The sequence below is a fragment of the Mus pahari genome, chromosome 15 (assembly GCF_900095145.1).
Source record: "Mus pahari chromosome 15, PAHARI_EIJ_v1.1, whole genome shotgun sequence".
Classification (NCBI taxonomy): Eukaryota; Metazoa; Chordata; class Mammalia; order Rodentia; family Muridae; genus Mus; species Mus pahari.
The window spans coordinates 63,089,575-63,107,236 of NC_034604.1; the positions used below are offsets into that span (position 1 = coordinate 63,089,575).

The 17,662-nt window shown below is 43.2% G+C and overlaps 1 protein-coding gene across 21 annotated transcripts in view; it reads left to right on the forward strand.

The window, feature by feature from the left end:
- The window catches only part of Tcf4 (transcription factor 4), a 347,041-nt gene that overhangs the window by 162,672 nt on the left and 166,707 nt on the right, over positions 1–17,662 (forward strand). For 13 of the 21 annotated variants that reach the window (XM_021214215.2, XM_021214219.2, XM_029547088.1 and 10 more), the window contains one exon: positions 13,965–14,026. In XM_021214215.2, the coding sequence (XP_021069874.1) occupies positions 13,965–14,026 (62 nt within the window). Of the gene's footprint in view, positions 1–13,479; positions 13,859–13,964; positions 14,027–15,196; positions 15,448–16,050; positions 16,519–17,662 lie in introns of those variants that run through there. The other 8 variants (XM_029547096.1, XM_029547097.1, XM_029547095.1 and 5 more) reach the window with 6 other exon arrangements.

Consider the following 17,662-nt stretch of genomic DNA (forward strand, 5'->3'; position numbering starts at 1 on the left):
GAGAGAGAGAGAGAGAGAGAGAGAGAGAGAGAGAGAGAGAGAGAGAGAGACTGACTTAGATTTTGTGCTGTACCAGACTCATTTACATGTTCCAACCTCATGACCGGTTTCATTTAAATAGTCTAGCGAACACCTAGCATTTACTTGTTATTTGTCTTGAAACTGAAATGGTTGAGGCCACGGGCCTGTAGGGTTTTCTGAAACCCACCTGCCCCAACTTTTATCCTTCTGATCCCCACACCGCCGGGGTTGTCTTTTCAAAGACACTCTCCTATTTCAGAGGAACTCAAATGAAAAAAAATTTTTTTGGGGGGAGGGCAACATTTACAATTTGGGGGAAAAAAAGTAATTCAAACTAAAGTGTGTAGCCAAACTCCTTAATTGTGATGCATTTGCCGAGCTCTTCCCTTCCATCGTCGGGCCTGCTCTGGTGCCATATGGCCTACCATGGAACATTTAACTTGTCAGATATAATGGATTGTCCTGGAAGCAGATTTTTGCTTTGAGCACTCGGCTCCTTTCTTGCATCTCACTCTCTCGGCTCCAGGCTGCGGGATGAACGATTGTGGTGGAGACGCAAAGAAGAGACACACAGTTGATTCCCCCGAAGAGAGTGACCTGCGTGGCACAGAATTTTACCCATGTAAAGAGGCATTATCCCCATCACTGGCCTTGGCGGGCTGCATGTCAGAATCAGTTAAATCTGCCTGGACTTAACAGATTGTGCAAACAGTTCGGAATTGAGTGCTTAGGAATAACAAAAAACCTCGTCATTTTAACTTATGCAGAAATGGAAGAGCCGCATCAGCTAAAGGGCGCATATCATTTGCCAAGACCTACGTGTCACCGAAGCCACCTGGTTTGTAGACACCGTGGACTCGGTTCATAACTCAAGTCTGCAGAGATTTGATTTAAAAAAAAAAAAAAAAAAAAGGAATCACTTGATGGCCATGTCTCAGGGCTCCACTGTTTTTGTTTGAGTAGCAGGGGTAAGGTTGAAATGGCCATCGGGGTGGACGGGCAAACAGTGGTGAATTATCCAATTTTACTTCCAGTTTGAGACTTATTTGGCAACCGTCCCTTTATTGTAACCTATTTTAAATCTGAAGCCACTCTTCCTGCGGGTTATTTAATTGTTTTATCTGCAAAGAAGAACGATGTAGGAGTCAACATTTCTTTTTATTTGGTACTTTAATTTTTTTTCTTTTTTTCTTTTCTTTTCTTTTTTTTTTTTTTTTTCAGAAAGTGCTGGGGGGGATGGGTGGGTTTTTTTTTCATTTTTTTTTTTTTTTTTGGAAAGCTCTCTTAAATAAACAATGCCTGTCAATTGATACAGCATTCATATAGCTGTGAGCACCTTTTCTGGAATAACTTTTTGTAACCCCAAAGCAAATAAAATATAGAAGCTTAAAGCAGATAGTTTGGCGCTAACTGAGAGAACACAAAACATAGAAAACAATAAGGAACGTATGCATGTGAATTTAGACAGGAAACACTATGTACCGGGTGGCTGGAAAGCCACAAAGATGAATGGATTTGTATGGAGCATATGGATAGAGACACACTAAGAGAGATGCTATTTCAGAGAGTAACTTAATATAATTCACACACACACACACACACACACACACACACACAGAGTAAATGATGCATTTACTTTACTTCTAAAAATACACGTATTGTAGAGAGCTCCTAATATAGGCTGTACAGGCCTATTAAAACCACAGTAGCCTTGGAAAGTAACATAAGCTCTCTTAAATGCAAAGAAATCTACCTCTCTCTCTCTTTTTTTTTTAATGGAACAGCTCTCGTTGAGCAGCCAATAAGTCCTTGTTAAAGTTGCTGTTAAATAATAATGTACTTGTGTCTCTTAGTAATCCTAAATTGAGATTAGTTTTGTGACTAGCTTGCTGCCCCTCTTTCAAATTTGGTCAGGTTTTAATGCTTTAAATAGGTTTGGGGAGTGCCCGCCTAGCCCGAGGCGGCTGTGTTGGGGCATGTGCGCCCTCTGCTGGCCACTCTCGTAGGAACTGACTTGGAATGTAGAATTCTTAATTTCTTAAATTCTTAAGGTGTTGAGGTGTCGTTGGGTTTCCTTTTCATTTCATCTTTAGACATTAATAAGTATTTTCTGCAACTATGAAGTCATTTAAGGTTGAGTACGGTCTCTAATTTGTTCCTTGGCATTGAAATGTGAGTTCCACTTTGGGTGGAGCTTTGCCATCCTTTAAGGACTTACTGACAGCTCAAAGGGCACATAAGGTATGCGATGCCCTTTGCCATTCTTTCCTTGTTTTTCTTCAGCCTGCCTCTGTCTGCGACAAATCCTAATTTGCTTGAGTTGGGAATAGAGTTTCATGGGGGATGAACCCTGAAAGTCAGACTTTGTTCACAAAGTGAGGGGAACCCCTAGAAGAGACACCCTGCTGGGGCGAGCAGTTTTCCCTTGCTTCTAGGAAAATGAGCTCCCATTTGCGTCCTGATGCCTTATGCAGACGTTTGGAGTTTCCCTAGAAATCTGAATGGGCCATGTTCACCTGCAGCTAGTAAGAATGGTAGTCTGAGTGGAACCACTCTTAGTTTGCTTGGCTTTTCCTATTGCTTTAAGGCGCGTGGGACGTTCAAAGGACAGATCGCTCTTGGTCCCACACCACAGCATGAAACTGTTCAAGGGTAGCTAAGAAGACGCCGCCTCTTTGCACTGCATGGTAGACAAACCCTTGGGAGAGAGTATTCTTCCCTGCATGGAGAGCAGGGCTCCGTATAAAGAACGAGCTCTTAAGAAAGCAGTGGGGTCTGTTGGCTTACTCCATTACATTTTCTGTAATAAATTCATTTGTGTAAATGATTACTATACATCTCTGAGATTATGTGATTGAATGAGGCCCTTAATTATGGTAGATGAAACTTCAGAGTATTGAATGGGGGGGGGTGCATTGCAAATTTCTCCTTATTTGTAGGAAATTCCCAGACCAGTTCTCCATACATGGCCCCATTGAAGGGCTTAGACCACGAAGAGACAACACAGCCTGTGAACGTCTTTTTGGTGGTCTGTCATCCCAGGTTTGGGTTCCAGGGACTTTAACATTAGTTTTCAATTCATCATATGAGTGTCATTTTTAGAATGTTGTTTTCATGTATTTGATATTGCCAAGTAGCCGCATTCTAACGTGTAGTCCTCATTTCAACCTCAACACCTCTGTTGACTGGCAAGTGTCCTCTCTTTTGTCACTGTGGTCTTCAATGAGGTTTTGCTAGGTTTTCTTGATTTGGGCTATATTCTTCTGACACATCTCCCTGAAGTGTAGTGTCATAGATACTCCCTTGAGAGTGACATCCATCATGGACCATACCCTCCAGCTTCTGGCACATGGTGTGTACAAGGGCTCTGAAAAGTATTTCCCCATTACATGGTTCAGATTTATTCCAGAAAAACACTTTGAGGATAATTTTTGCAGGCTCTAGCCCTGAAGATTGCTTCCCGTAAACACTGACATATTTTGTTTCCTGGGTGCTTTGGATAAAATGGAGTCATGTTTCTGGCCCTCCCCTACTCTCTGCATCATCTTCCTGATCTTTTCCTCTTTCTGCCATCCTGTGCTCTTGACTTCCTCCTTCTGTAAACAGGACACTTCCCTTACATATCACATTACGGGAATCGATGGTTTGTGCTGTTGGATCTTGCACGTCAAGTTCGGTTAATGGTAGCTAGTGTCACATGGTAGCTGGCCCCGTCTGTCTGAGAATGTGATTATTTTCTCCATGTTCTCGGTCTTGAAGAGGTTGTAGGTTGCCACTCTTCATTAATTCTAATGGCTGCTCATCTTTCCGCTCTTTGTCTGCTCCATAGGTAATCTCGAACACATTTTGAATTCAGATTATTTTTTCTCAATTCCTCAACATAATCTAGATTAAATTGTGTTCCAGTATTAAAACTAGAGAGACAATCTTTTCAGACATTACTGATGAACAGACAACTGGAGCTGAAAATGTTCACATGTAGATATGCCTGCGTATGTTCACATGTAGATATGCCTGCGTATGTTTGTATAGTAGCTATGTTTATTGAACATATTTTCATTATCTAAGTTGGGAATGGAAACTCAAAGGAGATAAAGTATAGAGATTTAAAGAATAAAAGTAGAGATGTGGGCACACGTATGTCATATGTATAATATCATGTATGTACTCTTCAGATTCTGTTCATGTGTAAATAATTACTATGCTTTAGAATTACCCAACATCTATTTCTCTTATCTTTGCGGAGCCTTAAATAACATATTAAATTTGAGATTTAATTAGGAAAAGATAATCCTAACACCCTCCACCCCCTCCCCCTTTTTGAGAAACATTTTCTTAGTCTGGCCTATGCTTGCTCAAACTTGCTATCCTCCTGCCTCAGTCTCCTAAGAACTAGGCTTTATACTAAAGTTTTGTTTTGTTTTGTTTTTTTTAAATCCATCTTTGGTTCACTCAGAGTTCTGGCATTATTATTTTGATGTTTACTGTTGTTGTCCTTGTTAGACCTTATTGTTTGTTGAATACGAAATAACTTACCTGGCGAAGTGATTCATGTGGTGAACTGCTACTACCAAGTATCTTAAACTTTGCTGATAAATTCTAAGTAAGTAAATAAATAAATTCAAGGCAACACAGTCCAATTTATATGATTTAAAAAAAAAAAAAAACATCTTGGCAGAAATGTGACACATCTTCTCGGAGGAGGGACAAGGATCCAAATGCTCACGTTTAGAGAGTTTGGGTAGAGGGGCATGTGGGGTCTTTAAAGTCACACAGGCCTTGGCCACTTTCTGGAGTCCCATCTGTGTCTAAACATGACACCACTCTAGGGTTAAGATGGAGAGAGGGGGTGATTTGGGGGCATTGGGCCAGGGTCTGATCGAGAGCAACAACCTTCAGAAAAATCCAGGTGTCCTGGGGTTGTAGACACAGTTACTTTCTGGATGAGTCAACTTGATCATGTAAAATAATTTCTTCACAACCAATGCCCTTTGGGAATGGGTTGAATGAACTTAAAGTTCCCGCTTGCTGACAGAATTAGCTTGAGATGTCCTTGTCTCAAGGGACACGGCTGCAGCTTGGTTGTCCTGTGAAATGTGGTTCCATTTCGTTATCTAGCAGGCTGCTGGGTTTGTTGGTGCCTGCCCACTATAACCTGCGGAGCTCTGTGTACCTGTTAAATTGGTGGCTATTACTAATGAGATTTTTATGAAAATCGAAATCAAATGCAAGGCTGGGGAGGCGGCTCAGTGAGCCAAGGGCCACAGTAACGTGAGTACAGGAGTTCAGAGCCTCAGCACCCGGAGAGCCTGGCGAGCTAGGACTCACACATAACCTTGGCACTGGGGGCCAAGGCTCATAGTTCCTGCAGGTTGCTGCCCGGCCAGCCTAACTGATACAGCAAGCTCCGGACTCACAGAGAAACCCATCTCAAAAACTGAGGTAGAAAAATGATTGAAGAAGCCATTCCAATGGTAGCCGGGACCTCTACTCAAGCCCGCATAGGACGTGCACCTGAATGTACAAGTACATACACACAGACACACANACACACAGACACACAGACACACACACACACACACACACAGAGAGAGAGAGAGAGAGAGAGAGAGAGAGAGAGAGAGAGAGAGAAAGAGAAAGTATTCTGAACTTTATTCCACCTGCCCAAAGAACTAGTTTTTAAGAAGGATCTTCTTCTAGATTGTTAAGAATTCTTAGTCATAGATAAGAGAAAATATTTGAGGAAATGATGTTTTCCCTCGTACACATCCCAAGTCTTTTCTTCTACATAAGAATGTAACATTTAAAAAAAATAAAAATAAAAACATATTTTTTAGTTTTGCTTCCTTTTGATATATGTACTGTAAGATAATTCTTTCCCCATTAAAACTTCTTAAAAATTCACTTTATGTGTATAGGTGTTTTGCCTACATATATGCCTGTGTGCCACATGTGTGCCTGGTACCCACAGAGGTCATTTGAATCCAATGCAACTGAAGTAACAGCTGCCATGTAGGCTCTGGGAATCGGACCAAGGTCCTCTGAAAAAGCAGCCAGTGCTTTATCTGCTGAGCCATCGCTCTGGCTCCCAGCTTTTCTCCATTTTTACTTTTATTTTTACTTTAAAAAATTATTTTATATGTATGAATGTTTTGTGCACATGTCTGTCTCTGTACTGTTTACACACGGGTTACATGCTGTTTACATGCAGGTTACACGCTGTTTACACGCGGGTTTCCTCAGAGGCCAGAAGAGAGCCTTGGGTCTCTGAAACGACAGTTACAGATGGTTCTGAGCCAATATGTGGGTGCTAGGAGTTGAACTCACATCCTATGCAGGAACATCCAATGGTTTTAACCATTAGGCCATCTTCCTAGCTCTTTCTCCTATTGTTATACAGAAATGATTTCCTAAAATATAGAAAGTAAAAAAAAAAAAAATCAAACACACATGCTGGGTTTTTTCTTTTTTGTAAGAACCTACAAATCCCAAATTGCTATAGTTTTATCCATTCCTTGGAGACAAAGTGTCATAAAAATATAAACTAGGGCAGGAGGGACATGGAGATGCTATGCACATAAAGCCAGTGGTAACTTACTCATTAGAAGTGAGTTAAAGGCTTCTGGGGTTGCCCATCATCCTCGGGGTCTCTCGGGGACCCTTGTACAAATTGCTGATTCAGAAAATCATTACTTGGTGGTTCAAGTGGTACTTTAGTGGCCTTAAGGAGTTATTTGCCACACCTCCCCAAACAGCGAAGTTAGCCCAGTCATTATGCTGATTAATTGCACACTCTGTGGAATTAGCGTTATTTTCAATGAAAGATTTTCCTGCATTTGGAAAATAACACATAGAAGTCACACGCTTTAGCTCGCTTAAGCCCCGATGCAAGGCAGTGGATGGAAGGATCAGCTGGCTGGCCTGTTGCCGCCTGGGGTCCGTGACATAACCCAAGGTACCATTTCTCTTCTGCAGCGAGAAGGTGCTTTTTGATGTATCAGAGGATGTTCACTTGAAATGTATTTCCATAGATGCCTTTTTATTTTTTTTCCTTCCCCTGATCTGGGGCCTGAGAACTCTTAGATTTTCTAAACTGAGTGAAAGTATTTGGGTACCTGGCTGTGGCCGTATGGAGACAGTGTCATCTAGAATAGTCCCAAGGGAGGTGTCATGCTGTAGACAAAGCTGCGGTGGAGGCTTCCGTTCTGACCTCGCCTCTCATACCTGTGTAGCTTCAGTGCCCTTTCTTCATTTCCCCGACCACATCTGTATAAAAACCAGGGCGTGGAATCCATTCACTGAATTCCCGGAGCGCGTTCTGTTACACGATATAGGTTACACCAGTCTCCGTACTGATTCAGTACAGTGCCTTGCCACTGTGTTCTTTAAGAAGAATGGACTGTAGATGCTGAACCAGAGGCTGTTCCTAAAGTAGAGTTTGGGTAGAGCGCCAGGCATTGTGTTGGTTGGGTTTTATCGTACACGGCTGTGAAGGCGGTGCCTTGCCTGGAATAGAAGCCTCGGTGAGAGGTTGTCCAGACTTACCCTTTCTGAAAGGATCAGACAGCCCATTGCTGAGTACCTGGAACATCAGTTCTGGGAGAAATGGTTGGCTCCCAGTTCCCACCAGTGGGTTGCCTTTCTCCTGTATTTGTTTCTGAGGGATGGAAAGATTTCCTTGGTACCCAGGGAGTGGTCTATACTCTGAAAGCAGGTTACGATTCTTCCAGTGTGGAATTTTAAATGCCTCTGAGGGGCTGTCCTGGTGTATGGTCGCCTATATTCCATATTCTGCAGGAGAAATAAGCTCTCATCTCTCAGATTTTAGACATCTGATTGACATTGTCTCCTGTTTTTATAAGACTCCCACTCTCACCTGGGTATGGGGTCAGGGATAACTAGAGTTGATCAGCCAGTTAAAACTATGGAGGGGTACTGATTTCCATGCAAGATAGACGCCTACTGAGTTATCACCAAGTGAACAGTTGAGATAACCGTATACTAATTTCAGGAAGATGAAAACCTTTAAAGGATGTGCCTCTACGACCTGTTTAATAGAAAACTACAGACGTGCAGTCACTGCAAGTGGTCCTGGTATACTTTTCATCACTGTAATCCTTACAGTTTGTCAGGACTCAGGTTAATACACAAGACAAAGATGGAAGCAGGAGCACATGTTCCAGTCAGTTTACTGCACACCACAGTAAACGACCTACACATCTCTTCTGCAAGGCTTCTAAGAGCCTTTAAGATATAAGTTGAGTCTTTAGGGGGAAAGATCATAGATCGCTTGAGACATTTTCTGTATCCTTTCAATGAGGTTCCCATTTGCTGTCTCAGGCCCATTGTGGGACTGCTTTCCCATGGAAGACACTTGAGCGATGCCGAGGTACCCTATGTTATAATTATGTCTTTACTCTCATTCTTCTCTGTGTATTTAATATACAGTTATACTCTCCACACAGAGAATGTGGATAAACGCTGTTTTCTGCCATGTTTTTGTTAATTACTTGCTTTGAGTTAACATGGAGATGGTGGCAGTTAATTGTGAGACGTCACAGGTTCTGTGTATATCATTTGTACAGCCATAAAGTATCTAGAGACCTTTTAGGAATAAAACACCATGTAAATGTAAATTATCACCGCCTATAAGACACTTTCATTAATTTCATATCAAATTCATGAGTGTTTTGAGCTCTGGGACTTCAGAGATTTCAGCGATGGCCTCTGGTTTATTTGTACTTTCTTGTCCTAGACTTTAAAGATCATTGGCAAAGCAGGCACAACTGCCAGGATTTGACTCCTGGCTCTGTCTATAGGCCAGCATGGCCTTGGACACTTTTCTGTGCCTCGGTTTCCTCGTCTGTTAAATGCTGTTCACGCTGTCCGCCTCACCAGCTATTGTAAAGTTTAGTCAGATGGAGCAGTAGTGGCTCCTGTAGGGTGAGCCCTGAGCTCTTCTGACGTAGGTAGGGCGTGAAGAGAGCCATGCGAATGAGAGAGGGTTCTACATAATAACCAGTGTGCATTTTCATCCCCCCATCACTTCTCCCTACTGCTCAGTGGAGTACCCCTTTCATTGTATTAGAGAAGAAGGAGCAGAGATGAATAGTTTAAGCACAGAGAGATTGGAGTTGGGACAGGGACAGAAATTGATTCCGAGTCAAGCAGGTTTACCATGAGTTCCCTAGTCTGATGCTGTGGAACAAAAGGCCCATTCTTCAGTTCCCAGAACGAGGATTAGCTGGGAAGTAGCTAGCTGGTATCATCCTATGGGATCAGATAATTTTTCATCAAGGCTTTGAACAGGAGGCGGTGTTCCACCATACAGGTGCTCCTGTTTCAGTGTTTTTTTTTTGTTTTTTGTTTTAAATCTTCCACCTGGGTATACGTGTTAGAGGAGCCCTTTACAAATCAGGGGCTCCGTACCCCAGTATGACACAGTTATGAACCGCCAAAGGATGTGCTATGTTTCAGCTTACTTCTAGAAACCATACAGAGAAGTTGTCCGTATCTGTCTTTGGGGCTCTCCACACCCGTCTTTAAACTCTCTTGTGAGCCCAGGGGCACAGATCCACCACAGGGGACTGACTCCCCTTGTGAGTGGAATTGGTCCCTGTGCCTGTTTTCATTGTCATCCATTCTCCTTGTGACAGGATACTATGACATGTTGAAAGGAAAGTCAGACACGTCAAATGACAAATCCTAGATTATCTAAAGACCGAATCTGGGTTCTTTAGATAGTTGCTAACTGCAAGGCCTCCAAATTGCAACAACAATAATAACAACATTTCCTACTGCTTTGGGGGACATTGCGTTAAGAGATTAACATCAGGGTCAGCAAAAATACTGGCCCTAAAAATTGCAAATGGCTGATATTTTCTGCTGAGAATTGGTTTTCAGGGGCAACAGAAGGAAGTGAATCCTTTATTGATTGCCGTGTGGTGCCATTTTTTTTTTTTTTTAAGCAATCACATTTAAATATCGATTTCAGCCATAGGCTAGGCTTCCTCTGGACAACGCCCACATTGACTTCCTGGATCGCTTGTTCTTTGTAGACACGGACCTGTCCTAGGCGAGAGCCTGAGTATTGAGCTCCTTTGTCTCCAGGGTTGATTGACGGGTGCCGTGTCTGCTCATTTACAGCATCCTTCATATTTAATTGGGAGGGGGGAAACATCATGACACAGCATTACATGTTACTCATGTACTGCTGGAGAAGGGGAGTTGTTTAGCATGTGGACTTAGCTCTCGGTCGCTCCCATTCAGCGGTTTCAACAGCCCTCCTCAGGTCAGACCATTTGTTTCTTGCACAGAAATTGTTACCAGCAGTGAAATTTAACACTTGGTCTTCCTAGGTTTAAAAGCGACCCGAATGCCTGATAAGATTTGTCCCTCATATCTATTTCACAAGCCTCTCCCCTCCCCCCCAATTTATGGGCATATAACAAATGTCACTAACGGGTTCTTTTAGTTTTTAAAATATGGACAACGGTACTCCATGCAATAAAAAGACTTGAGCGATTAATGCTACCCTTATGCCTCTTTTGAGTAGTTTTAGCCATGGGGCTTGGCACCGCCACCACTGTCTTTGTGCCAAAAAAATATCCGCAGCGGCTGTCACATTCTAGTACTGGACGGTTGTCTTGAAAACTCCGCAGTGAGAGTGACGGGCTCTGCTCATCACCACTATCTCCCTTCGATATTGGAGCAATGGAATCCCGAGCTCCTTCGAAGCATCCGTAGTGGTCCCCGGGCTGAGGGAGGTTGGTAAATAATGGAGAGAGAAGGGACTGAGCTCTCTGTGCCAGCCAGTTGATGTAAGTGACAAAAATCCATGGGCGGCATAGAGGAGACACAGATGTTTAGGCCCCTTTGTGTTCCTGGGCAGACACAGTTACCTAAGGGCCACACTCAGGTATCCTTTCAGTAACTTCAAAGTTTCATTGTCTCGAAACCAACATTCCATTGAATTTGAAACAGAAAATTCATATCAAGTCGGCGCCTGATTTCTAATGGGCAGCTGACACAGAGTACATGATTTTCTTCCCTCCTGCAAACTGAGGTGACATTTAAACATGGCTGCTTTTTATCACTTGAAATATGATAGGACTAAAAAGATGTGATGTTTTCGAGGTCCTGTGGCTTTGTCCGCAATCCCCGATTATTTTGCTCCCAACTAGGGTTTTGGGCTCCGAGGACAGATTTATAGTTGAATTGGGGAACAAAAAGCTGCAATAAAGTTAAAGGCTTACACTATTACAATGAAATGTGCTCGCCCATGATCTCTGCCGAGATCTATTTGATGGTAAAAAAAAAAGGGGGATGCTCCGGATGAAACCTTCACAAGGAACATAATCCTTGGGAAAAAAAAAAAAATTAGTCCACCTCCCAGCCTCCCGCTGGCTGTGCAGCCTCTTTGGTACCTCGCAGACTTCGACAGAGTCCTGGACGGGTGCCCATTGATGTCATGGAAACACTCAAATTACGGGAGAATGATTCATGTCTGTGCTGGTCTCTTATCCTCCCCCACACAAACAGGAGTAGATTTTTAACCCTGACAACTTGTAATTTGCAGTGGGTTTATTTTCGTATCTGGATAAATATTTTTTAACAAGCAAAATTAAGATTAAGCAGTCTGTATCTGATATGATAGTAAAGAATGCTGGGCCTGTGCAGCCAAGAGTGCTTGGGGACTCTGCCGAATGGATTCATATTCTTCTCCGCCCGTCTCGGGGCTCCTTCCCTCCCTTCCGAACCCATTGCTCTCTCTTTTTTATTCTTCCTGTCTTTCTTCTCCATACCCCATTTCTCTTTCTCTCTCTGGTTCTTGCATTTCTCCTTTCTATTTGCATTATCCTAATAGAAGGAGCAACCCTGGCTTGTGTATGTGTAGCAAGACAAATGTTGGTAGAAAAATTGTCCTCTCCAGTTCTGTGTGTTAGAGAGGAGTTCTGGAAATAATAGCAGGTGCTGTCATTCTTTTTGAAAAAAAAAAAAAAAAGGAACAAGAAGGGGCCATTTTTATCTTATACCCATATTTTATATTATAGTTCAATATTTGGAAATTATCTAATCTGGACATTAGATTTTCATATTCCTACAATGTCAAAGCACCTTTTTTCCCCCTTTAACTTTTCTGCCTACCTACCTGTGTGTCTGCCCATGAGGTGATTAAAATGTCATGTCCAAGTACATAGGTCACTGTATACATGAAGATTTCATGGTTGTAAGAACTTAAGGGAGGGCATGTGATGTTGCTTTCCTGGTAGTAACAGTTACAGTGAGCAGGTAAAGGGTAGGGTAGCTTACATGGCACAAATGGTTAGGGATGTCTGTGTGGACACATGTATGGTAGCACAGTCACGTACAATAGAGTTCCTCCTGCCCATCTCCCAAGACTGATGCTCTGTGTGACCATGTCTCACTTCTGGATATTGATGCTGATATGGGCATTGATTTTGTACTTTGCATTGAACAACACTATGGCCGAGGTACAGTTTTCCCAAGTTTGAGTTTTGTTAAAAATCAGGAGAAAAGCTAACATGGGGGTGGGGGGTGGGGGGTGGGGCAGGGCTTTAAGGCTCTGAACTTGTTCTCTTTGAAAACCGTCTTCCATCCAATGTAACAATATCCAATACAGTGACATAGACACAGGGCTCACTTTACACCAGAGACACGGTTTCTGAAAGACAAATTCTGTGTGTGTTGTCAAAAGGTTTACCCTGATCACATTGATGTTGAACCCAAAGGGAAAATGACTACTGTTCCTTTCAGTGCTTCTAGTGAAGAAGGGGAAATTTTGGGGGTCGTAAACTTTAACAGGAGGTCGCTTCAGCTCCTCAAACCAGCTTTGAATATTCCCTCTGGGATAAGGGAAGAGTGTACTGCCATCTATAAAGTACAATATACCTCAAAGCTGTAGTCTTGATGAGAGATTGTCCCTCAGCCTTGGATAGAGTGAGGTTCTGAGCACTGACCTGTTCCCCTAGCCTCCTGTCATTCTGTATGGTCTGTCTCCTAGGGCAAGCCTTCGAACAGCACCAACTGGCCTCCAGTGTCCCTCTTGGAATGTGATTTTGATTAAAATGTAAACAAAGTAGAAAGTGCAACCTTGGGTTCATACACACACACACGCACACACACACACGCACACGCACACGCACACGCACACGCACATGCACACGCATACGGCTCACGGCTCACTTACAGTGGAGATCCCCTACCTGTCCTGACCAGTCTAGAGAAACATGTGGAGTTAGAAATCTGGACAAGACATTCAAAAGCATGACCCTAGGGCATGCTCAGTCTGTGGGGAATCTGAACCCGGATTCTGAATGGGTGATTTCCCCAAACCCCCTTTCCCAAGGGAGGCCCCTATCACTGCTGCTGCTGGGGATCGCTCCTGGGGAAAGGGAGTTTTTAAAAGGGAGGAGAGAGAGAGGTGGGGGGAAGGGTCTTAGAATTTTGAACAGTTTCTTTGCTAGATTCACCATCTGGAGAGCCCGTGATTGATTAGCTTTGGCCTCCCTGTTAAGTGTCAATATAATCAATGGGAAGTACCAGGCTAGGGTCATTACATAGATCATTTGCCTGCTGTGTAAATAAAGATGAAATGGTCCAAATTTTGCGAGAGAGAAAGAACATGAGAAACAAGGAGTGACAATTTGTTTGTTAGAGAAAGTGGAGGCCTCTGGAATGACAGTTTTTGGAAGTGTGGAGCAGTTTGGCTAAGAATAGGAATGAAGGATATTTTTTTTCCAGTTTCTTGTCGCCAGAGTGAGGAAGCGCCATTCCCTGTCTTGCTTGCATACATTGCCAGTTGTGGCTCCCCTACGTATGTAAACATAGGAGCCTGGGAGTGGATCTCTGCTACCTGCAGGGGAAATTTGCTTTAAAGGAAAAAATCACGATTCATCCTGTTCTGTTGTCTCTCTTGGCAGGTAAAACAGAAAGGGGCTCATACTCATCTTATGGGAGAGAAAACGTTCAGGGTTGCCACCAGGTAAGTGCCACACTGGGTTGGGGACAAGGTGAGAGGGCTAACCATGGAAATGATTGCCTGCCTTGCTTTCAGTTGTGACACTGAAGGCCAGGGAGGGTTGAGAGTCTCCTGATGGCTGTCTTTAAGGAATGAAGCAAACCGGAGCTTGGAACAAACAAACATCTCATTTTTAGGGCTCGGAGGGTCAAAGCTGCATCCAGTGGCTCCTTTTAATTCTTTTAACCATCAGCCTGTAACCCCGGGTGCTGTTTGCAAACCAGCCACGTCAGTGAATGAGGGTCTATCAAAAGAGTTTATCTGCAGTTTAAGAACTTAACAATTTCTCACCAAAGAAATGTTCAGGGCAGCCTCGTGTCAGATGCTGGGTCTGGGTGGCATTGCTCTAAATTATAGTTTTCTTCGGGGTTATACGGTGCTGTGTGAAAAGAGGGTGGGACCGAGGGATAAAAATGTCTGCGGAAATATGATTTGTTGTCCCTTTTTGTTTCTGGATTGTTTTTGGCTGGAAGTCAAGGCCGGCAGGCTAGCAGTAAAGCCATCGTCGCAGGGAAAACATGCATGAGTTAGGAAAAGAAGAGAGAGCACCTTAATTAAATAATAAAGTGCCTGTGTGTGTGTGTGTGCATGTGTTGTGTGTCTGTGCCCCCTGTGTTTGTGTACTTTTTTAACTCTAGAGAACCCATTTCCGAAAATGCTATCTGTAGGGAAAAGAGGAAGCACTAAATTTTATAAATATTTTTCTTTCAATTTTAGTCTCATTACCAATCATAATTAAAATACGTATAATAGTGTGTACCTTAAAAGAGCAGGACCGGTTTAGTACCTTCCAGAACCCTCCCTGAGATTTAAAAATGCTCTTTAATATTCAAAGCCTTGTACCCTTTTAGTCCTCACACAGAGAAAGCAGACATTCGTGTGTGGTTTATTATTATTATTATTATTATTATTTTATTTTTGCAGAAAAAGGGCTGCTTCATCTTCTGAGCCTTCTTGCTTTTCTAGTTGTTTGAATGACATGGGGGGAAAATCTGCTTGGGATTGAGGAAAAAAAAAAAGCAACCTGTTTATTATATCCCTAAAACCCATGTAAGCCCACATGTGCTTCAGTAACTGGGCACTGAAGAAAGTCTCCGTGCCAGGAGCACTCATTTCTCATGAAGTCTGGAGGGTTGGTTCTGAGCGGTTCTCTTTCCCCTCCCTGCTGCTGTATATATTTGCATTTTAAAAGTTGACTCCTCTGGCCCAGTTGCCAATTCAGTCATACCCCAGCATCTAAAAGATTTGTTGCGATGAGCTGCGCAGCTCTTGGTTGAGAACTCTTGCATGCAAGAGGAGGGGCAGCCCATGGCAGTCTGTGTGGAAAGAATTCTGCAGGAAAGAAATTTACAGCCATTCCAGTGCAACGGAAACATCTTTGGAATGTGAGTGCACATGTTCGGGGCAGATAGCCTGGGCAACCAGCCTTACAGAGCTGGGTCTCTGGTGTAAAAGCTCTCAATTCCTGCAGAAAAGCCGGTTCCGGTGGGTCTGGTTTCTGAGGGTCAAGGCAGAGGTCGCCAGAGTTTTGGGGAGAAGAAAGTTAACAACATCCTTCCTCTTTGCAGATGGCCATGGCACAGGTCTCTAGTTTTTTTGCTGGGCCCCTTTTGCTGGTCATTGAGAGAATAGGTTTCCTAGACCCTGTATCCTTTCTTACTCATAGGAATTGGCATGCTTCCTCACAGACAGAGATTTCCTCTGCTGAGTAAGCCGGAGGCCCCTGAACTTGGGAAAGCATCATCCAGACCTTGGGAGCCAGTGTGTGTACAGAGCGCAGTCCCTTCTCCCTCCGTTTTTCTTTCTTTCTTTCTTTTTTTTTTTGGGGGGGGGGGATACTTCCCTTGGTGAAACTGAACTTTTTTTGTTTGTTTGTTTCCAAACACAAGGTGAGAGTGGAATTGGACATGGGGGGCGGGGAAATGAGGTGGTTGCCTGGAGTGTGTGAGGGCTGAAATGTCGGGACTTCGACTAGCTGCTATTCAGGAAAGCGCTTTTTCTGTATCAGGGCTGTTGTGTTTCTTGAGAGACCTTCAGAATCTTGCTAGGGGAGCGCGGCGGCTCAGCCTTCCTTCTTAGTTCTGCTTCAGGCATGTAAGTCTTTCCAGCAATGGCTATCTGTGGGCGCAGCTAGGTCTTAGCTGCGTCCACCTAGAAACCGGGCGATGCTCAAGCGTATCTCAAGGCAGATGCTGAGAAGTCCCTGCATGGGGAAACAGGGCTTGAAGGTGAGGATGCGTACGCAGTCTGGAATTCAGCGTTCTGTGGAATTTGAGAAAAGAGCAGAGCAGAGTTTGTCTCTCAGGGAGTCGGTTTCTCTGGAGCTGCCTTGTTCTTTGAACTCTTGTCTACTACTTGAGCTAAACAGACCCCAAAGCAAGCCAGAATGCCCTCGTCTTGTGCTCGGAGTCTAAATAGCAGATCACAGCTGAAACGATTCCCCACTGTGGAACAAGGTGAGTGACTCTCTCTCTTGGGAAGGGGAGCTTTTGTTTGCTCCTTTTGCCAGCCAGTGAGCTGCTGGACAGAAAACCTTTCGATGGAGGAACCACAGGAGCTGCAAAGCTGCCTTTTCATATGATAACAATGCAGCCTGTGAACCCCAAGGGATGAGCTGTGATCTGTGGGAGCTTGCCTATTCTAGGCGGTCGGCGGTTTGCTCTTCCTACACAAACACTGGCAGTAAGCAACAGGTAGTGAGTGAGCCACTGTCCTGGAGACATACTTAATCATCTTGAGATATACAAAAGCACATCACTTTAATACATAAGCCTTGATTTTGTGTGTGTGTGTGTGTGTGTGTGTGTGTATACACCCTTAAGCAACTGATGTGTTTCTCTTAAAGATTCAGTGTTAAGAGTATTAGACATGGTTTTCTAAAAATTGATATTTTAGCAGAAAAATAAAAAGCCACCGGGTTCTTTATTATCTATTTGTTTGGATTCATTAAAAATGAGAAATAATATAAATAAATGCACCAATATACTTCTAATAAAGTTACCAGAAACACACATATTGACTTTTTTGTTTGTTTGGTTGGTTTTTTCAACTTTGGAAATTGTATAGACAAAGGTGGCTTTTCAAAGCTCTCTTACGAAGTCCAGAGAAACTGATTTACGTTAAATTGGTGTACAAAAATCACACACCCTGGCTTTAAACTTTCCTGCCAAATCCCAGCTTCATATTACTTCTACTGGCAGAGAAAATAAAATTTATAATGGAAAGTTTGACAGAAACAGAAATGAGCGAAAACAAACTTTTTCACCTCTTAGTCCAACCTTAATCCTGGAAGAATCAACTTGGACTCCTAATGGGTAATGTCATAATCAACAGAAAGAGGGGGGAAAGAAAAGGTCACTCACTCTTGGTGCCTTTCTTCCCTGTGTTGAATAAGATGCTTAACGATTTGCAGACTTTAAAATTTTGTCAAATTCTACTAGTTTTGTATGCAAGGTGAGGCCAAGACTCTGTAACATAGAGTGTGGGTGCTTTTGTTCTGAATAGAAATTGGGCAATAGTGCCTAGGAGGTGTGTGTGTGTGTGTGTGTGTGTGTGGAGAGAGAGAGAGAGAGAGAGAGAGAGAGAGAGAGAGAGAGAGAG